Genomic DNA, 22678 nt, shown 5'->3' on the forward strand with positions numbered 1-22678 from the left:
CTAGGCCTAACCGCCATATCGATTTTTACTAAACTTGGTAGATATGTAGAACAGGACGCCTCAAGGTGACTGGAGAAATTTAACTCTAATTGGCAACTGGGTGGCGCTATAACAACAGAAAAATGCTTAAAAATGGCTAAAATGCGACCAATCGCTGTGGCTCCCCCTGTGGCCCAATGTTTCGGGGTTTTTTCTAATTTTTGGTATGACTAAGTCATGGTATGGTTTGCTGTACATAATCACGGAAACTGTCAGTGTGTCATTCTGTCAGTCAGTCATTCTGTGTGTCCCACGTTTTTTTACTCACTGACGTGGTCAATCTATGTGAAACTGCACATAGGCATTGAGGACTGGCATAGGTAGAAGGTTACAAAGGCAAAGCTACCAATGGGTATGGACTAGTAATGATGATTTTTCAATGTTAAACATATTACATTTTTTCTTAGTGGCAGTTATTTTATAGTCCCGCAGGTTTCTTTCTCAAGGACATTTTAAAATACAGACAGGAGGAGCCATCCAATCACCAAACTTTTGATTAAAGGTTCCAGGTCCTCCTCTGTTCTGTATTTACATGATTTTTCCTGATTTCCTTACTTAATCATAAAGTAAATCATTGTTATGCCAATTACACTTAACTTTATGTGTCTGTAAAACCAGGATTCTCCAACAGACTGACGTCATTAAATAACTCTCTGAAGGAATTCAAGCGCTGAATGTCTGATAACTTCCTCCAGCTCAATGAAGAAAAATCACAAATAATATTATTTACATCATCATTTACAGTCATCAGTAAAATGTTTCCTGACCTAGCGCCTTCTGTTAAGCCAAACAATAGAAATCTGGGCGTTATCTTCCACTCCCATCCGACTCTCAATCGTCATGTCAGTAAAGAAGTTCAGTATTGCTTTTATCAGCTTCGAATGGTTTCAGAAAACAAAGATTTCTGTCATTCTCTGACTTGGAGAAAGTTATTTATGTGTTTACTTTGTCAAGAATTATACTATAGTACTATAGTAATTCGCTCTTTACCTGCCTGAACAATACGCACGCTCATGCCTTCAAGTTATACAAAAGGCTGCTGCCAGACTGTTACTGATTTCCAAATTTGACTCATTACTTCAAAGCACTACTAGCTGCATGCAAACTCAGATGGTACGACAGTCCTCCGATCTAGACTTACAACTAAAGGAAACTGCTTGTGCTGTCAAGGCTCCAAAACTCTTGTCATTCTCCCAGATGAGATTCATCATGCAACCTCACATATTTCTTTTACCTATATAAATAAAGTTGTCATTAAAGGACAACCCATTCTACCTCCTGCGCCACACCTGCTCAAGATTATTAATTAAACCAAAGTCTTGCTGGCACTCCCAGGGGTCAAGTTTGATCCATGCATCACTTTTCAGGAGATGAGTCTGCTTCCCTCGAGGCATCTGTCTAGTCTCAATTTAGGGTTACTGCATGACAGCATGAAGGATTATAATCCTTCTGTTTAATTTGTGACACTCTGGGGAGCAATCAGACAAAAGCTCGCTCAGGCAAAGGTTATATGGTACAGATTCAGGATCATCAAACACAGTGCAAATGCTACATGATAATGCATGCAGTAAAGGTGTTTAGGATATGCGTCATTAGGACATTGGAACATTACGTATAATTGTAGATGAAAGATACATCCCACAAATGCGCTGGGACACATCATCAGTGATTTGACCTGCAGTCATTGGGTGTTTCAGGTCTTTCAACAAATCAGACACCCTCGCCTGGGCGACCCGACCAGAGTTGATCAGATCAGCCTGTGTCCCAGCAGCATTTGGCCACAGATCTGCCCTCTTGATACAAAGCCACCTTGTGGCTTTTTCTGCGGCTTCAGTTGCAGCTTAGATCGCCTTCCTCTTTGCCTCCCCAGTGATGCCTAGCAGAGTAAATGCCTTCCAGAGTTATCACCCCACAAATCTTCTGCAGCCTACCTCCAGAGACTCACAGCAAGTTTGCCAGTCTTGCCCCCTGCACAGTTCCACCACCTCCTGGTACTTGGCATGCTTCCTCTCATTGGCCTCTTCCATACGCTCTTCCCAGGGTACTGTGAGCTCCAGCATAATCAGTTGTTTGGTGGAGTCTGAGACAATGATTATGTCTGGACGAAGCCACGTTGGTGTTATCCTGGCTGGGAACTTAGGCTGTTTTCCAAGATCCACTTCCAGTTTCCAGTCAGTGGAGGTGGTGAGGCGCCCAGACTCTGCTCTGGGTTGTATGTGGGGCTTCTCTCCAGCTTTGAGGAACATGGTGGTCTTAGGCTTGTGCAGGCCTTTGATGGTGTTTTAAGGAGGCTGATCTTACAGTAACATCAGCAATACGTATCTTATGACTAAGAAATCTTGGTTCAAGGGGTCAAAGTTTCCTCCAGGCCCGTTTTTGTGGCTGGTATGGTTTTTCTACAAAAATGTTCAATTACATTGTTAAAAGTTGTTAATGTGGACTTAAATGTGATTTACCTGCCAGTCTTGTTGGTCTTTCCTCTCCTTAGCTTGCAGTGTCTCTACTGTTCCTGACGGCCATTGCAGCCCTGGCAGTCACATTAGGAGAGGATTATGGTCAAAGCAAAGACCCGCCTTCAACAGTGAAAAATCCTGGTGTATACTATGCAAACCCTGTCCTGTATGCAGTCACATGGGTAAATATTTCAGGTTCTGTATTGATTTATTTGCCCTGTTGCTCAAGATGGAAAGATTACATGTTTTTTTTTGTGTCCTCTTTGTTAGATCCTCCTGCTGTTGTGCCAGGAAGGAGTGAGGCGGAGGGAAGGAGCAGTAGACTCGGCCACTCTCTCTCTCTTTTGGTTGCTCCTTGTTGTGTGTGACATCTTCCCATTCCAGACCCTCCTACGCGAGGCGCTTAGGCTGGTATGAGCAGAGACATCCTGACCTTTACTTAGGCAGAATGCAGTCACTCGATGTTATTCTTTCCAGCTCTCCATCTCAATCACTAATTTAACACCATTCACTGTTGCACCCCCCTCACCCTTAGACATATTTGTTACACTGCTTTCTGACCAACAGGGAGAAGTCAGTGATGTCCCTCGTTTTTGCCTTTTCTACATTTCCTTTGGCTTGGAATTGATTGCACTTATTCTTTCCATCGTGGCTGATATCCCTCCAGAAGCCAAGGAGCTTGTAAAAAAGGTACCAAAGCATCCAGATGGAGGCATTCTTGTTTTGTATTGTTTGTATTTGATACTGCAAAATTCATCATAATGTAACAAATCACCTAAACCACCATCACCTCTACCTGCTGTGAACATAATCCATCTGTGTGCTTTTGTTTTTATCCACAGAATCCAGAGCAAGGTGCAGCATTTTGGAGCCGAATCACTTTCAACTGGTTTAACAGGTAAATCAGAAGTTACTACAGTAAAAATGAAAGCAAACACCCACCCACGTAAGCCTTAACACCCAACTTCCTCATCTTTCTCCAGTATGGTGGTGAATGGTTACAAGCGGCCCCTGGTTCAGGAGGACATGTGGGAGCTGAACGAGGCCGACAGCTGTGCTTACATCAACCAGCGCTTTCGGTACTTTATGGAGTCAGAGTTGGGTGCAGCAAGGGTCCGGTTCCAAGACAAGTTGAAGAAAAAACAGAGTAAGAACAGAGACAAAGCCCAGGAAGAGGCCTTTCCAAACGGCATATCCAACGGGCTGGCAAAAGGTGTCAGTCAGGATGTGCTGATGATGGTAAGAGAGTGCAGAGGAAACACTAACACACATGTCCAGAACATTCTCTTGAACTTTAAATGGATTTTGATTTTTGTCGTGCCATAGATTCTGCTGCAGGGAATGACATGATTCAGCCAAGTGGGACGTGAATCCAGAACCCTCATTGCTGTCATGGACCAACATTGCAATCAAGCAGTCGCAGCCTTCTGTCATCATCAGTATGCCGATTTTAGCCAGGATCAACTTTGCGATCATGGTCCTGGAGTCACAAAAACAAATAATCCAGGGTCAACATGATGGTCCTGGAGTTACAAAAACAAATAGTCCAGGGACAACTTGACAGTAGTCATGGATCAACACAAGCACTTCAATCTTGCCAAGAAAATGTTTTGAAGAGGCTATAAAAAGGAGAGAAATGGGTTCATTGCAGTTCTTTGCAACTACAAAATTATATTACTTTTTAATGTTATTGAACAGTTTTCTCACCTTTTGGTTAGATTACTTACCTTCCTAGTTAGCAAGCTAACTCGCCAACCCTGCAGTTGCTCATAAGGATTTTGTTCAGCGTTACCAACTTCAATTGTGAAAAACCTAACTTACCTCTGAAGAAGCACAAAGTAGTTTTGAAAGAAACATACAAAGGGGCAGGGGTCTCATTTATAAACATTGCACAAAACGAGGCCTGAAAGAGATGTATGCCACTTCCCACATAAAAGTTGTGATCTATAAAAACAGACATGATGGGAGAAACTTTGAGCCATGCTTACGAACATTTTGGAGACGGGAAATTGGTGGCACAGATGGTGAGGTGGAAGCCTGATCGTAGAAATTGTCTAATATTTTTTTGGCGCACGCCATTTCGTCCATACTTACATTTTCAGTATGGATCCTACGCATTGTTTTATAAATGAGACCCAAGAACGCTGACAATGTTAAAGGGCTGTGACTGGTTGATCGCAATGTTGGTCCAGGAACACAATGTGGGATGTTGATCAAGAAACTTGTCTGAGGTCTACTTGGCTAATCACATCATGCCTCTGTCAGGTTCCTCAGATTTACAGTAGGCTATTGAGAGCCTATCAATGTTCAAACATTATTTTTCTTTAGGAGGAAAAGGGAAAGAAAGAAGAAGGAAAGAAGAAGAAGAAGAAAAAGGACAAAAAGAAGGAGGGAGATAATTATCCCAATTCATGGCTGGTTTCTACTATTTACAAGACCTTTAAGTGGATTCTGCTTGAATCTGCCTTCTTCAAACTTCTACAGGACCTGCTGGCTTTTGCCAGTCCTCAGCTACTAAAGTGAGTCAAGCTTTCAGTAACGCCCTCTTTCAAGCACTAAGGTATTTCCAGTAGTTTTCTTGTGAGCTAAGCAGCTATTTATTGATCTTGACTTGAAATGATTTGATTGCTCACTGTAAACAACAGAGACAGAACACAAACCCTGACTCTGCTGAGTCACAAACTAATACAGATACTTTTTACTGCTCTCTCAGAAATCATTAACTTGGGGTCAGGAAACTCTTTTTCTAAAGAGAACTATGTTGAACTGATTACAAAGTGGAGAAGACCACCGGAAACTATGGATAATAGTCAATCATTATTTATCACCTTAACAGCATTGAATTTGTGTGAGATTATAAGAGTGCTTTTTTGTTGATTGTTTTTTCAAAGGATCAAACTTGATGAAGTAGGATCAAAGATATAGAGCTTTTTTATTCCATGAATTTAAATTCCTTGTCAAAACCTGGCGCCTACATTCCTTAAAATGCAACTTTGACAGCTTTCCCAGATATTTCTTGTGAGCTATGCTTGTAGCAGCTAATGTAGGTAGCTTCAAGCAGAGATGAGATTGTATTCAAACCTGTAAACAGACCTTGATGTGCAAAATCAGCTGAGCTCCCCTTTAAAGCTCTTAAAAAATTCTCAGTCCTTGTGAATGCTCTAACCCTTTCAGCTGACATTGGTTAGCCAACACTTGGTCTACAAGCAGACTGGATTTAAAATGAAGAAAGGGTTGTAAAACATTACATGATGGAAAAATAGATAACCTCTAGATGCTTAAATTATCATAGCAGCAGGTGTTGAGCCCGTCCCTTTAACCACCTTTTGTCATTCTCTTAGATCCATGATCTCTTTCACTCAAGACACTTCCAGGTTCACATGGGAAGGGTATATGTACGCAGTGCTGCTGCTTTTGGTGGCCCTTCTGCAGTCTCTGTTCCTGCAGCAGTACTTCCAGCGCTGCTTTGTGCTGGGGATGAAGGTTCGCACTGCCATCATGGCTGCGGTGTACAAAAAGGTAACGTCAGGAGTGACAATGTTGACATTTTCTAACTTTACCTCACGCGGTGCTGTAAAAAGGAAATCAATTACCATGCCAGTTCACAATATAAGAAATAAAATACCACATGTAGTTCTCAACACCTGCCCAGAAGACTTGACAGCTTCAAGTGAAAAATCCCTTTAATTAACTCATATAATGACCATTTAATGTTCAATTAAAAAAGGAGCGTTCTCTGCATCGGCTCAGCGCCTTGTATACTACAAGAGCAATTTCCTGAACTATTCAACATCTTGTATGCATTTATATACAGTAATTATTATTGTGCCTTTGATGTTTTCAAACATTTTGTGATAGCTGAGCCCCCTGCTGCTGTGTTCATGTACAACAGCATGAAGTTTAAGAAAAAACTATTCACACCAAATCATCCTCCTCTAACTTCCTCTCCATCTCCCCTTCTCTCTTCAATCCTCTCTTGATCCCTTTATCAAGGCATTGGTGGTGTCTAATGACGTTCGTAAAGAGTCTACGGTTGGGGAGACGGTGAACCTGATGTCAGCAGACGCCCAGCGCTTCAACGATGTGACCAACTTCATCCACCTGCTGTGGTCCTGCCCTCTGCAGATCATGCTGTCCATTGTCTTCCTGTGGATGGAGTTAGGACCCTCTGTGTTGGCAGGACTGGCGGTCATGGTGCTGATGGTGCCAATCAATGGACTGCTAGCCACCAAGGCCAGAAAAATCCAGGTCAGCAGAAATGCACACACATGCAGGATTGTTTCTGCCCATACAAAGTATAGTCTACTGTATGTACCATCAATAACAGACCCATAGTGTTAGTTTATGAATTAAAATTGTAACCTAAAATACTGTGTTCTTTTATTAATTTATTTTTATTTGGCCAGGAATAGCAGCAACACACAATCAAGAACAAGTAACATTTACATAAAAGCACATAGATTTAAGTAACATAAAATGATCAGATAAAGCAGTTGCACACAGACAGCCTGAACTCAATAGATTTCACTGTGGTTTTAAACTCATTCAAGGTCCCCGTGTCTTGAAGCCTAAAATCAGTCTGCAGGTTTGTTCCACGCTGTATGTGCAGAGAGCCTAAAAGCTTTTCCCCCCAGTTCAGTTCTGACATTGGGCACAGCAGGGCACAAAATGTCCCGAGAACAGTGACTGTAATATCCATATTTGATATGCAAAAGAGAAGATAAGTAGGTAGGAATTTTACAAACAATAGCTTTGGGAATAGAAACACCAGTGACTGAGGCAGCATGTACACAAAGTGGACCATTTCGCTTTTGAGTATAAAACACAATGGAGATTAAGAGATCCTAGTGTGTAATGAATCCTAGAGCCCCATGATAGACACTATCCAGCATGTAAAGACAATAAGCAAGGGCATTCATATACAACACAAGACAGGTTACTTCCATAACTGCTTATCCTGTTAGCTGACAGCTGACACTGGGCGAGAGGCAGGGTGCACCCTGGACAGGTCACCAGACTATCACAGGGCTGACACATAGAGACAGACAACCATTCACACTCACATTCACACCTACGGGAAATGTAGGCTGCGGTCGGAAAGTCCCTCCTATTGTCTATTCCTAATCACTATTCCTTGACCTCGGTGGGAAACGTCACGAGGTCAAGGAAAGATGAGTAGGAGAATTCATAAGGACTTAGGAAAAGAGAACCGCGGAGCTGAGAAAATCCGACCGCACTTACGCTGGGCTACGTCATCATGCGACGGCGGATGTTATTGACGTGGGTCTGCTGTGGTGAAACTACAATGTTCTGAAGATGGACTACAAAATGCACACGATGAGAACATATGGGGCGTACGTTCTCATCGTGTTGTTTCATGCAGGATATATAAACGTGGACAACACGGTGAAAGATATTGTTTAATTACTAAGGTCGGAATTGAATTAAAAAAAGGAATACAGGCTGCCAGCCACAAACTGAAACGAAATTGTCACATTGAGAATGTTTGCTCACACTCACCATCTGAATCCCAAGTAGTAAAATGAATTAATGATATTACTAAAGGCTGGCAATACAACAACGCTCAAATGAATAAATGACTGAGCATATCTTACGGTGCGTGTCCCCTCCGTCCACAGCTGTGTTCAACTTGTTTGTTTTATAACAGGATAAACAAATATTAAATGCATTATTTTGTTTGTCCGTGTGAATAAAAAAATAATGGAAATCCACGTGCTTTTTCCATTTTCTTCTTCAAATGGGCAATTGCAGTAGAAATTAGACCACAACCAGTAATTAACTTGTGTTTGGCCTTTATTGTTAAATCAATATTATGTGCCTCTACTGCATAGATAGACAGATAAATAACAAATAATAATAATATTAATAATAAAAGGGACGCTGCTGTGCCTCGTGCGTAAATGCGCACAGCGTCTCTCTTTATGGGGAAACGCGCTTATTGTTTCGATGTATCCTATGCTAAAGGAGATCTGAAAGGAAGCATTGAACCTCCTTTCCTTAGTGTTTAGAGAATTCGAACAGCTCTTATCATGGCGGCCGCTAAAATACTTCCGGGTCATTTCACTCAGCTAGGATCCTTCCTAAGCAAAAATGACTTTCCAGCCTTAGTGTCACCAATTAACCTAGCCTGCAGACTCCACACAGAAATGCTCCCCCACCATGGGTTTGAACCAGAAAACCCTCTTGCTGTGAGGCCACAATGTTCACCACTGCATCTCTGTTCTGCCCAGGGTCAAAGGCAGACTCTACCAATATCTGCCTGACATAAAAAGAAAAGTACAACTTGTTTCTGAAGTAAAAGCCAAGGCAAAGCTTTAGCTTTTTCACAATATGCTGCATATGCACCTTAACCTTCCCCACATGCAATTGTTAAAGGAATGAAATGTTAGTAAACTCCTGGTACAGTCTCCTTCCTTTTAAAACTTAAAAAAATAAAAACACAAAAAGAAGTGATTACTTGAGTGCTTTGCTTACATCTGAGACATCAGTTCTTTATTGCATGTTTCCAGTCAGTTGTTGTCAACATTTATTTCCGGTAACTATTGTTTCTTGGCCTTGTAATAAGAGCTCTTAAACACTTCTCATGATTCCAGTGTACTTGCTGTGCTGAAATGCTGTGTTATATCTGTCGCTTAAGAAACAGCAGGGAGAGTGAAGCTTTTTCCGCTCACATCTTTTAAATGTACTGGTTATTTCAACAACAGAAAATTACAGAAACCACAGACACAAAAGCAAAATACTGTCGTCTTTATCCCCTGTGTGTGCACAAGCAAGACCAACATTAATTTGATGTTTTCAGAGTTCAGAATGAAAATTTATAGTGCAACCAATTTCGTGGTTTGTAACTTTCATCTCTATTTTCAGCCAAACAACCATGCAATCGCCATTTAAAAAACATACTCACAGTAGCTATTGATCAAGTTACTTTAGCCCTTTAAGCCAGCGTACAGGCAGTTTAGTTTAGTTTAGTTTAGTTTAGTAGGATCCCCGTTTGCTACTGCATTGCCACAGCTACTCTTCCTGAGGTCCACAACATCTTTACATTTGTGACAGTGCACAAAACAGCTCACATGTAACACTTAACAAAATGACAGGACTAGACTAGACATTGACACAGACAAAGAAGACAACTCCTGGTAAGACATTATTAAAATATATACTTTGTCATGATTTCATTTGGTGAGCAACCGCCAGTTTGGGGCTAAATTTTGCTCCGGGTACATGAAGATGCTCCATTATTGTAATATTAGACCAAGTGGAAATAGATAGAAATAAAAATAGAAAGAAGGGAAATTCAGCCGTCCAGCAGCTCATAAAAGACAAAAAACAACAACCACATAACCCCTCATCAATAACAACACAGTATTGAAATAGACATAAAATAAAAATACGTTAAAAATAAGTGCATGAATAGGAATTGAATTAAAATGAAATTGCCCTTCCCAGAGACCAGTCCAGTTGTGGCTAGTGTGACATGTGTAAGTGTGTGTGTGACTGGATTCAGGTGTTAAACAGTCTTATTGCCGTGGGGACAAAGGATCTCCTGAAACGCTCCGTTCTGCAACGCAGTGAGATGAGCCGACTCCTGTAGCTGCTCCTCTGTCACTCCAAAAGCCTGTGGAGAGGGTGTCTGCTATTGTCCATTATAGCTTTCAGTTTGGTCAATGTGCCCCTCTCCACCACAGCTCTAGTGCAGGGACATTTAGTTAGTGATTCACTAACTAAATGTCCCTGCACCACAAACAAAGACAGACCCTTCACATCCTGAGACACATGACACAATCAGGCTTTGACAGCTATACTTTTGTGTGCTTTACAGATAATCAAAGTTTTGTCAAAAGGTGCTGCTTCAATAGAATATTAAATCTCGCTTCACAGTTCTCCTGTGTGATGTGTCGAGGGAGGGAATTGCATTCATGCATGCCTCTGTACATTACTGCACGTCTGATTGAGTTTGTTCTTACTGTTAGCAATATAAAGTGTCCTCTTGTAGCACATGTTGAAGGGTCGTCGTGTCTATCTGAACTAAAAGATATAATTTTAACTGTGATATTTCTGATTATGCTACAAATGACCTGTCCTCCTGGCTGCATCATTATCACAGTTATTATTATTATTACATAACATTAACAATGAGTGTTTTTACCTGCTGATTCACATTTCCTTTTCTTTTCAGATAGAGAACATGAAATTCAAAGACAAGCGGCTTAAAATCATGAATGAAATACTCAATGGGATCAAGGTGAGTTAACAGGCCATCATTAACATTAATTGGTGTAACAAGCAGAGCCCCACCTCTGCTCCCTTTTTGTGTAAACATTTTTAATGTGGATTGGTCATGGTGGTGGACTCTGGGCGAGGTGTTCCTCACATAAAAGGATTTTATGCCTCAGGAAGAAGTCAAATGTTAGTTAGCAGTTCCTTCTATTGTACTGCACCCACCACCTGTGGTTTATTGGATTGACTACAAAAAGTGTGGATCTCTCCCTATGGTCTTCCACCCTTCCTTTTCCGTGTCCTCCACTTCCTCATGCCCCTCTTTGTCTTTCCTCTCCTTCCAGATTTTGAAGCTGTACGCATGGGAGCCATCGTTCCAGGCTCAAGTGGAAGGCATTAGGGGGCAAGAACTGAAAGTCATGAGGAAGTTTGCCTACCTGACATCTGTCTCCACCTTCATCTTCAGCTGTGCTCCGGCTTTGGTGAGTCCTGATAAGTAGCCTCGCAGAAAGTGGTCTTTGCAGATCTTTTTTTTCTCCTTACACTGTCTTTTTTTGCAGGTTTCTCTGGTCACATTTGCAGTGTTTGTTGGGGTGAGCCCAAGCAACGTGTTGACTGCTGAGAAAGCTTTCACTTCCATCTCTCTTTTCAACATCCTCCGATTTCCCCTGGCCATGCTGCCCATGCTCATCGCTGCCATTGTGCAAGTAAGGGAACAACAACACACGCTACATGCACAGATAACAAACTGAAAAGCCCACTAACTTATTCTCTGCCACTTCAGACATCGGTGTCTAGGAAACGACTGGAGAAGTTTCTGGGAGGTGAAGACCTTGAAAGTGACATTGTGCGCCATGACTCAAGTTTCAGTACGTACTCCATTAGCAAACACACGTTCCTAATCTGAGTGGTAAAGCTTATTTACCACTTTGTTGGTACACAATGTCCTCTCTGTCTGTCTGTTTTCACTGATCTGTGTTCATCTGTTAGACACTGCTGTTAGCGTACGTGATGGTTCCTTTGCTTGGGAAAAAGAAGGCGAGCCTCTGCTGAGAAAGTATGTTATGAACAAAAGAAAGTAATACTGCAAAGCAATATATTTGTCCCTACTGTATCTGCTAGTGTTGAACACATTTACTTTGTGCGTTTGCCAGTGTGTCCTTGGATATAAAGCCAGGTCGGTTGGTGGCAGTAGTTGGAGCTGTGGGCTCAGGAAAGTCCTCTCTCATGTCGGCCCTCCTGGGAGAGATGCACTGCACCAAAGGCTTCATCAACATTCAGGTGACATCTTATATCCACCTTCCAATCTGTCAAACAATGATAGTGTGTTTAGCCAAGAGCATATGATATGCACACATTCTGTTAAGTGTTAATTAAAATTGCTCAGTTGAAACCATTTTGAGAACCTCTGAACAACGTTTGAACGTTTGCAGGTCTAACATTTCCTCAGAACAGTTTTCTCTTGTGTAGTGTGCCAAATCAGCAGCAGTGTGTATGTAAACCAAATTCTGTTGCATCAAATAAAATGAAACCACGTCACATTAAAAGGCAGTGTGCTTGCGAACTAAGTCAGGGTGTTCAAGGCACCACCGCTTCCCTTTAAATAAACATTTTGCCACGTCTTGGCCAGGATTAAGGTAAGCCAGAGTTTTGGTGAGAATTTGTGAGGTCACAAAACTCCACCCATACAGCCCTGAGGAGATGTCTAATCAGCCAGAATAACCAGTATAAAGCCTGTGTGGGTGTTCAGAGGCTTTAAATGTTCTGCATGCAACATTCAGAGCATTAATATAGCAGCAAACCACTGTTTTCTATGTAAAGTCATAGTGGAGTAATGGCATCCCGATCAGAGAATGAAGTCACGCTACCTCTGAGTGTTGTAATCTGAGCCTCTGTTGTTTGTTGTGGTGAACTGAGCCTTGTGGTTACTGATATCGGCAACGGCATCGTCGCTGAAGTGCCCACTCTGCAGTTCCCACCAGGTTAGCACTGTTGGCTCTGTCAGCACTGTTGCCATTGTTAATTACTGTTTATGGAGTTAGCAGTTAGCAGCTAGCTACTGGCTCAGCCACCCACATGCTGAACCGTGTCCAGACAACTCATAGACATTTTGAATTTTGCATAGAGCCCCATCAAATACTAAAATAAGATTAGAGTGTATGAAGATGTTTTTCCACTGCAGTAATAATTATACATTTACCTGAGACCACAAAAAGTGATTCATGTGATTTTTCATGATCAAATCTTCAGGATGTTCATTTCTGCTATAAGGCTTATAGGATATCAGTCAGGATCTTGACTGAGTTTGTTTTAAGATTATAGACGTTCCAAGTTCCAATCGTCCAGGATTAAAATACAATAAAGCCTGAGGTTTATTTCACTGTGATCCTCCAGCATACAACACAATAGAAACATTAAATACGCTGAGACAAAACATACAATGGCAGAGTGGCACAGCGTGTATGTTCCAGGCTCTCTTCATTATATAACCCAGGCTACATGTTAATTAGAAACCATTTTTCCAAGTCCACTTTGAATACGTGCTCTGCTGTGATCAATATTTGGCTTAAAGAAAAATATTTTCAGCAGCAGCACAGAGATGCATTATCGAAGCTTTAAAACTGTTAAAAAAAATATGAAATTAATTTTCTGAAAATGAATTCCATTTTATATTGATCTTTCTTCTTTTGAATTGCAAACCCTTTTATTCAAAATTCATCAACACAGGCAGTCCCCCCTTGACATTTAAAATAAAAGAAATTAATAAAAAACACTCCACATTAATCATACTATCAAAATAATCACCAGTCAACAGTTTATGTAATAATCAAACTAATAATATCAATCAAAATTATATAATGTGCTTGTCCACACCAAGCTATCCAAAATTTCACATAGAAAATTAGGATGCCTGCTTTATGTTAAGGTATTTTTCATTTTCCGGGCATTTTTTGTTTTTTTTGTTATTTTTTTAATTTTATTTTTATTTGATAGGGACAATGCAATTTAACATAGTTTCAATACATAAGCTGTGTTCGAAATCGCTCCCTATCACGGATATAGTGCCCTATATAGTGTGTTCACCATTTTGTAGTTGTTTGAATTCTCTGCGGTTAATTTCATTCACTATATAGTAGACTATAAAATACCCACAATGCACAGCAAATGTGAGTTTACTCCCATATACCACAATGCAATGCGGTCGTCTTTTGCCAGAGGAGAAGAAGAAGAACAACCGCAAAGAGAAAAGAAACAAATAGGATGCTAGCCGGTCACGTTAGTTCACAAGCTAACAATAGCCACTTAGCTCGCACGAGCCAGGTAGCTTGTAGCTCGTGCACTATCGTGGGTTATTACAGCTCACAATGCAGACACACAACTGTAGCTGACAAAACCAAACATCCACACCATTGACATTTCAACAATTTATTGACAAAAAGTACAACCACCATACAGTTTGATCATCCTCAAAGCGCCCGGTTTGTTTACATGATGCTCGGCGCGTCCACTTGCGTCACAGGAGTATGCGGCGCAGCTACTGACGCAACGACGTTCAGAAAATTTCAGTTAGTGTCCGAAATCTCGTTCAGTCGTTCCCCATGTAGTGCACTATATAGTAAACACGAAATAGGGAATAGTGAGTGAGTGAGTGAGTGAGTGAGTGAGTGGACGGTTTCGAACACAGTTAGAGTATGGGATTGATGTGTTGCACAAGGAGTTTATAGGTATTGCTATTTTTTTGTTCCTAGTTGGGCTTTTAAATGTAGACCTTAAATGTTATTAGAAATACACAGTTTGAAACATCATACATACAACCACAGTACACAACAGTATGAGTTACGCCACTCGGCATACCGACACAACACCACTTTATCCTGTGAAAACAACATTCAGAATCAGATTCTTTTGATCTGAGGACCCTTATGGACTAAAGGAATATGAATAACTTAGAGGGTTATTGAAGAATGGACTCATAATTTGAGGTGGCCAACAACCCGGTTTTATAAATCTGAAGAACTTCTATAAAAGAATGAACTGCTTGGCAACCAGACCAGACGTCTGATTGTAGCCACACCAGGCTAGTAAAAAGGACTAGGTGTTTAATTGGGACTAGGCTTTTTACGGTATTCACTTTGTAGCCTAATATGTCACTATTTCAGTCCTTTCATCTTTAAGGTAGGTTGTGAAAGAAATAATGCCCAATGCCTGGGTTCAAGTCGAGCCACATTTGGCATATGACATATTAAGGTTGATTTGCAGTCTAGCCTCACTTTCTCCTCCTTCTTCCTCCACTTCTTAATTGCACTACCACGAAAGCTCTCTTCTCCTCCATCATCCTCCACACTGCTTCCTGCCTTTAATTCAGCCTCTATCTCTGGTGTGGGAACAGACCCATTTAGGAGAATGAGGTATGAGACAGGCTTAATGTTAGTACAGAGCAGTGGTTCTCAAGTGGTGTGCCATGAGGCCAATCCAGGTGTGCCGTGGGATTTTGGGATAATGATGACTTATTATAATATTTAACTGGGCCTATACAAAAAGTTATGAATGAATTTTTAACTGACTGCATTGGTATTTTGTACGCACCTATGTCCTGATAAAAAGGGAAAACTCTAGCTAAAGGATGTAATGTAATTTTATTTAAAATCTTTCACGGGGAACCTATTTGTCACCATTCACATGTGGGAATTAAAAGTGTGTGATACATCAAAAACCCTGATTGGCAGCCAGTGTGAGGGATGATAACATTTAGCCTCGCGTCACCAGGCTCTTCACGTACGGCGAAGAGCCTGGTTTCCATTCACTCTAAATTTTGTCTGGATTCTGGTTCCGGTCTAGAGAGCGGATCCGGAATTCACCAGATTCACCAAGGTAAAAATGTTCACCAAAGTAAAACTTTAAATTCTGGCGCACCATCGATTTCCGTCTCCGGTTTAGTACCATATTGTTGTTGTTGTGGTTGTTGTTGTTGTGGTTGATAGAGCATGCTACATGGCGAGCATCATGCAGTTTTCCTCTCTCTTCCGCCCCACCGCCCCAAACTTTATCGAAAAAATGCATTTACATACTACGGGTATAATGTACAAAACTAGGATCAAGTGCCTATTAAATAAAACAGACAACTGAAATAGACAATAACTTGTAATACAATTAAATACAATAAAAGAAAAAGGTTAACTTAAGTTTCACCGCATTTTTATTAGCTTGGTGCTTTTATTTTGACGAAAAAGGTGCATCCATCGAGATCCTGTCTCTCTTGCCCTGGTTCCAGTTGCTTACCAAAACGGCCACTAAATGGCCCCAGACTAGATAACATTTGAAAGGAGAAAGCCATGAGTGGGACAATGGATCACTTTATTGTACAGAGTAAATAACAATAAAGCACCAGCAAAGAGAGAAAAAAACTGTCTGTAGACAGTATCGCAAAAGCTACCTGTCTTCTTTTTTGTTATTTTTATTGTCTTACGTTGTGACATGGGTCATAACACACATCATAGAAGCTTTTGTGCACAGACATAAATACAAGTGTGCCTTGAGCATGCCTGGTGTGCCCTTACGTGTGCCTTAGACACAAAAAGTGGTATAGAGTATAGTTAAATTTGGCATATCAAGGTGAAGTCTAGCCAGTATGATTTCACCGATTTTTCCTTCCCGAAGTGGCTGGGATTTGAGTGCAGCCTGGACCCTTTGCTGCTCGCCATCCCCTTATTCTCCCCTACCTTTCACCATCTCATAAAGCAGAAATGCCAAAACATACAATAGTAACTAAACGAAATACAAGCAGATTCAATATGAGCATGATGAGTGATGTTGAAAATCTTGTACTCAAGTGAGTCCTCATTCTGAAGAATAACAAGAGAAGCTTGCTAAGCCTCAGTTGTTCTTAACTGAATGTATGATTTTGATTATAACACAAATCAGATGCGAGTAGCTCTTGGTACAGCTTGTACATCACCAGAAGCATACTGAAGCACTCAAAGTAAAAGAACATTGATGCAGCTTCGTATAGCGTATCTCATTCATCACACAGAAGCATGTGAATCACAGTATTGTCAAGGAGTGAAAACAGTTGTTGCGTGACCCTCAGTCCTGTCTGTTCACTACTAATTTGTAATTGACTAACAAAGACAGACTTTGCTGTCGGATCAGATGTTCAGCATTTTGGTACACAAGGTGGTAATTCTAATTTATGTATAGAAAGCTCAGTCTCTCAGCCCAGTTATTCAACCATGACTATTCGTAGGAGCCCTACATGAGCGACTGTGATAATGTTTATTATGAGCAATTTTCCGTGCTCCTCCACATGCAATATGGAAGTAGTACAAAGGTGTAATTCAGCCCAAAGAACAGGTTGAATCAACAAACAAGGAACAGCTAACTAGCGAGGCGGGAAGGAACTGTACCTGACTTTTGATGTCCTTCTCTTCAGGGTTCACTTGCCTTCGTGCCACAGCAAGCCTGGATTCAAAATGCCACTCTAAGGGATAACATCCTGTTTGGCTCTCCCGATGAGAACAGGAGGTTCCAGGAGGTGGTAAAGGCCTGCGCCCTGGGTCCGGACCTGGAGCTGCTGCCTGGGGGTGACCTCACTGAGATTGGAGAGAAAGTAAGATGCGAGGATTTGAGGATTTGTCATGGGAGTTTTGTTGCCGTGTACGGCTTTTGCTGTGTAAACACATTCTGAATGTTCAGTGAGAACGAGAACACGATCATAATTGAACATTTGTCTCAGTTGATCTCCAAGCACACAAAACCTGTGCTGAGTAATTCCCCATATTTTCAAAGAAAATACCATCAGAGGTATTGTCAGTGTATTTTTATTGATGAATATATGTTGTAAAATCCTCTCCTCTCCTCTCCTCTCCTCTCCTCTCCTCTCCTCTCCTCTGTCCTCAGGGCATCAACCTCTCAGGGGGTCAGAAGCAGCGTGTGAGCTTGGCTCGAGCAGCTTACAGTCAGGCTGATATTTATCTCTTAGATGACCCCTTGTCTGCTGTGGACTCTCATGTCGGAAAGCATCTCTTTGATGAAGTGATTGGACCCAATGGACTACTGAAAGACAAGGTTTGTGCTGAGCCTTCAGCAATGCACTGAGCAATTTCAATACTTGAGGTTAAAAGAACTACCATGCCAACTTATTGATGTAAATTAACCCCATTTTAGGGTAATCTCATTTTCGAGGGGATCCTACATACAATACAAACAAAGTAACAACACTGAGATGAAACAAATAGGTATAATAATAAAAGGCCTGTTATTTTAACCAGAGGGGGGCTTTAATGTAAAAGCTCATCTTCCAAAAGCTTTTGGAACTGTAGAGTACAGAAAAAAGCTGAGTAGAGTGCCTCCATTGATGATTTTAAGTATAAGGTACAAAAAACTGCCGTGGATGCTGAGGATAGGTGAAGTGGATACATTTCATACATTACAAAATTGGTGTCTAAGTGTCTAAGTTAAATATACTGGTAGCAGACAGTTCAGGATATGAATATCTTATGAAAACAAATAATAAAAATGTGATTTTTGTGACTTTACAGTCATTTCACAGCCCCTATGTACTTTCATTTTTCACTGCCTGAGGTAAATAATGATTTCGCAACTGAGGCCAAATGTGTCTTTGTCGGTACAGACTCGTATCCTGGTGACCCATGGAGTGAGTTTCCTGCCATACGTGGATGAAATAGTGGTCTTGGTGGATGGAGTTGTTTCTGAGGTTGGATCCTACAGCAGCCTCCGTGCCAGCAAAGGAGCTTTTTCTGAATTTCTAGACACATATGCCAAAGAGCAAAGCAATCGAAGCCACTCAGAGTCAGGTAATTGCACCAATTTCACTCTCTCTTGGTTGTTACCTGCACAAAATACTTTTGTGGCACAACCTAAAACTGTATCTGAAGTCTTACTGTGTGATTATGAGCTATATAAAGTGCTAAAGATTAATAAGACACCACGATGCTATGTGATCATATTTATTCAGATCGTTGCCAGGACACTGCAGACGTGGAGCTCATACCTGAAAGAGAGGACACTCAACCTGACTCTCCTTTGGAGGACACAGTTTCTGTTACACTGAAGAGAGAGAGCAGTATCCGACGCAGCCAGCGTAATGGCAGGTTAGAGTACGATGAAGTTGTAGGCGACAAAATAGAGAGACAGCTTGTGTTTGTGCATGTTTGTGAATGAGTGAGGATTAATGTGGGTGCCCTCCTCATACGGTGTGTAAGAAAGTCACCACTATCACAAGATCTCGTGTCCAAAATATTGTCTCATCCGGTATTTCTTGTTTCCGTGCACTTCATACAAGATCAATATTTTAGTCTCCCACCAAGTATCTTTTCATCCTGTTTTCTTATGTGGTCTTTTTTTGTCTTTTTTCTAGTGTTAGACTAAGAAAAAATAACTCCATAAGAAAATCAGAGGATGCTGATGAATCAAAGAAAGGCCAGAGATTGATCGAGAAGGAAACTATGGAAACAGGACAGGTAAGAAGTTCTTGACTGAATCTTTTTTTCAGCGAGGCAAGTTTAATTATAAAGCACCTTTCAGCAACAAGGTAATTTAAAGTGCTCTACATGAAACATTGATACGAAGTACATAAGAAAAAAGAAAATACAAAAAGCCATTAAAATACAATTGAAACAGTCATTAAAGAACACTAAAATAGAAAAATAAAAAATTAGGTCAAATATACTGAGACAGGTCAAAGATACAAGAATAAATGCAACAGTGCAGTGTTAGAGATAGATAATTATTTGATTAGATAAAAGGCAGCGGCAAACAGAAAAGTCTTCAGTTTTGATTTAAAAGAACTGAGAGTTGAAGCAGACCTGCAGTTTTTTGTTTTTTTCTACATATATGGTGCATAAAAACTGACTGCTGTTTCTACCTGTTTAGTTTTGACTAGGCCTTTCCCAGATGACCTGTGAGGTCTGGATGTTTCATAATGTTGCAGAAGATCAGAAATTGACTTTTTGACAGACAGGAAGCAGGTGTAAAGTCATCGGAACTGGTGCACAAATCACACAAAAATCCGAATCTTTTTTTTCCTGAGCCTTTTGTCTCTCTTATATCCAGGTGAAGTTCTCGGTGTACCTCCAGTACCTGCGTGCCATGGGCTGGGGATATACAGTCATGGTCTTCGTGGTTTACTTCACCCAGAATATTGCTTTCATCGGTCAGAACCTGTGGCTGAGTGACTGGACCAATGATGCAGTGGACTACTACAACAAGACATATCCAAACTGGAAGAGGGACACCAGGGTGGGAGTGTTCGGCGCTCTGGGATTGGCTCAGGGTAACTGAACAATTCAACTCATTACAGTCTTCTTTTTTATGTGGCTAATATTTTCAGATTCACAGCAGTTAGATTTAAAGCTAAAATTAATTGTATTTCAAGAAGCCCTTGAGGTAATTTTTCAAATTTGGCACAAACGTCCCAATGGACTAACAATGAACTGATCAGAATTTGGTGGTCAAAGGTCAAGGTCACCATGACTTTGCATCTGTCTCATTCTTGTTAACAAGATATCTCAAGAGCACTGTGAGGGAATTTTTCCAAATTTAGCACAACTATCCACTTGAGTCAAGGATGAACCAATTAGAATTTGGTGGTTAAAGGTGAAAGGTCAAGGTCACTGTGACCTCATTCGCCACGTTCTTTTGAAAGCAGTTTCTTAAGAACACCTCGACAGAATTTCTTCAAACTTGGCACAAGCATCCTCTCAGACTCAAGGATGAACTTATTAGAATTTTGTAGTCAAAGGTCGAGGTCACTGTGACCTTGTGTCCATCTCATTCTTGTGAACAGAATATCTCAAGAAGGCCTTGAGGGAATTTCCTCAAATTTGGCACAAACATCCACTTGCCTGTCTTCGCCAGGACACTCTTGTAAAAGAGATTTTTAATCTCAATGAGTCTTTTCCTGGTTAAATAAAGGTTAAATAAATAAAAAAAACTTGGGCTATAAGGAATGAACTGACTAGAATTTGGTGGTCAAATGTCAAAGTTCAAGGTCACTGTGACCTCATAAAACATGGTTTAGTTCATACGTTAATTATGACAATATTTCACACAAATGTGTAATATGGTATAATAATGACGTGATGACATTTTAGGTCCAAAAGGTCAAAGGTTATCTTTACTGTGACATCATAATGTTCTGTAGAAACGCTTTTCTGGCCATTATTCAACATCATATCTCAGGAATAGCGGGGGAAACATTTGGGCAGATATTGAATTGGTGACACTAATCTTGGGTGTCAACCTTTAACTGTGGTGACTGTATAGATCTTTTTGGGGGAAGATGTGTGTGAAGCATCCATGTATTCACAGTCGTGGATGCAAACTGTAACTGCCACTTGACGGGCTGGCAGAGGCATACAACCTCAAGGGAGGGATTCTAGTTTGTCTTAATTGTGGATCTAGAGCCAGGAGTTAATACGCTTAGCTTTTGCTGTGTTTATGTCATATGGGCTGGATGGTAGAGATGGGAAAAAAATGTTTCCAACCTGTGAGCATCATCTAGCATCATCTGACAACTGACATGACAGTTGTATAAGGGATGTAACACTATATCCATTAAATCTGGATTTAATTGCCATAAGCCGCAGACATGAGGCATCCATGTGTTTGATTTTTAGGCAATTCTGTTCTGATAAAACACTATATTAGATATAGTGGAGCTGTCCAAAAAAAAGAAAAAAACAATTAACCCTTAGATGCATCAGTGGGTCAAAAATGACCTGGTGAGGTTGTTTTCTGATAATATCTTTGTAATGATATTATGATAACTTATCATTTATACATTTTAAAAAATTGTAGTTTTTGTATTACTCCTTTTTTATTACTCAGTTTTCATAAGTGGGTCAGAAATTGCCCATATCAGAATCAATGTGTTTATATGTTATATTTGTCATTTTGTTTAAGAATAATCCTTTGTATTATGTTTTGTATTATAGTTGGGTTAACACAAGAATGATTTCATGTTTGAAATATTTTTCAGTTTTCCCTTTTTAACAATTTGAACATCTTTTTGAAATAACTAAACAACAGCAAAATTACAACAATATAGAAATGTCAGCATTCTTTTTTTTGTATGTGTGTAGGCATGTGTGTGCATGAAACTGCCTGTTTCATTACACACAGGTACATTGCATTTCCCACACCGATTGTTGACTTGGTGATCTTTGTTACCTTGGCGGATCTGAAACTTCTTTCTCTTTGGCTGATCTCACCATTGTGGGGATTCTATGACAAAACAAATCAGACATTCACCCTCTGTTGAAGGCTCCCAAGCTCAGCACAGAATTTGGATTCAAAGGCAACCTTACCATGGTCAGCTATGTGAGAAAGAAAGGAATGGCTTTTGTTCTCCTGAGCACAATGCACCATGACAAAGTGGTGGATGAAAATAGCAGAAAGAAAAAAAACAGACGTAATCACATTCTACAACAAGACCAAAGGAGGTGTAGACACTATCGACCAGATGGTTGACACCTGCATCTGCAAGCGTCAAACACAGAGGTGGCCCATGGTGCTGTGGTACAAAATGCTTGACGTCGTCACTCTGAATGCCTATACGTTTTTCACACCTCAGCACCCTGATTTCAAGAATGTCTTCACCAATGCATGATGGTTCTTCCTCGATGAGCTCTCAAAGGAGCTTGTCACACCACACATGAGGAGTCAATGGGAAAATGTGGGGTGACAAAAGCCCCAACCCAGCCACAGGAAAGAAGCAGACAGGACCAGACAAAGAGAAAGAGGTGTCAGATCTGCCCAAGTGACAAAGATAAGATAAGATAAGATAAGATACACCTTTATTGATCCCATAATTGAGAAATTCCAGTGTTACAGCAGTCAAGGAGAAAGTCAGATTAAAGATTTCAAATTTAAACTTAAAAAACTTAAATAACTAGGTATGCAAATAAGTACAAAAAATACAAGAGACA

At 40.6% G+C, this 22678-nt stretch overlaps 1 protein-coding gene across 1 annotated transcript in view; it reads left to right on the plus strand.

Moving 5' to 3' along the window:
• abcc2 (ATP-binding cassette, sub-family C (CFTR/MRP), member 2) overlaps window positions 1-22678 on the plus strand; it is a 45954-nt gene that overhangs the window by 8740 nt on the left and 14536 nt on the right. The window contains exons 3-22 of the mRNA XM_050072015.1: window positions 2528-2674; window positions 2763-2903; window positions 3060-3182; window positions 3335-3390; window positions 3476-3731; window positions 4821-5011; window positions 5834-6011; window positions 6486-6740; window positions 10690-10755; window positions 11075-11212; window positions 11291-11437; window positions 11515-11599; window positions 11721-11787; window positions 11885-12011; window positions 17161-17337; window positions 17628-17795; window positions 18361-18544; window positions 18706-18841; window positions 19108-19210; window positions 19803-20022. Of these exons, the coding sequence (XP_049927972.1) occupies window positions 2528-2674; window positions 2763-2903; window positions 3060-3182; window positions 3335-3390; window positions 3476-3731; window positions 4821-5011; window positions 5834-6011; window positions 6486-6740; window positions 10690-10755; window positions 11075-11212; window positions 11291-11437; window positions 11515-11599; window positions 11721-11787; window positions 11885-12011; window positions 17161-17337; window positions 17628-17795; window positions 18361-18544; window positions 18706-18841; window positions 19108-19210; window positions 19803-20022 (2965 nt within the window). The remainder of the gene's footprint in view (window positions 1-2527; window positions 2675-2762; window positions 2904-3059; window positions 3183-3334; window positions 3391-3475; window positions 3732-4820; window positions 5012-5833; window positions 6012-6485; window positions 6741-10689; window positions 10756-11074; window positions 11213-11290; window positions 11438-11514; window positions 11600-11720; window positions 11788-11884; window positions 12012-17160; window positions 17338-17627; window positions 17796-18360; window positions 18545-18705; window positions 18842-19107; window positions 19211-19802; window positions 20023-22678) is intronic.

Source organism: Epinephelus moara, chromosome 19, assembly GCF_006386435.1.
Source record: "Epinephelus moara isolate mb chromosome 19, YSFRI_EMoa_1.0, whole genome shotgun sequence".
Classification (NCBI taxonomy): Eukaryota; Metazoa; Chordata; class Actinopteri; order Perciformes; family Serranidae; genus Epinephelus; species Epinephelus moara.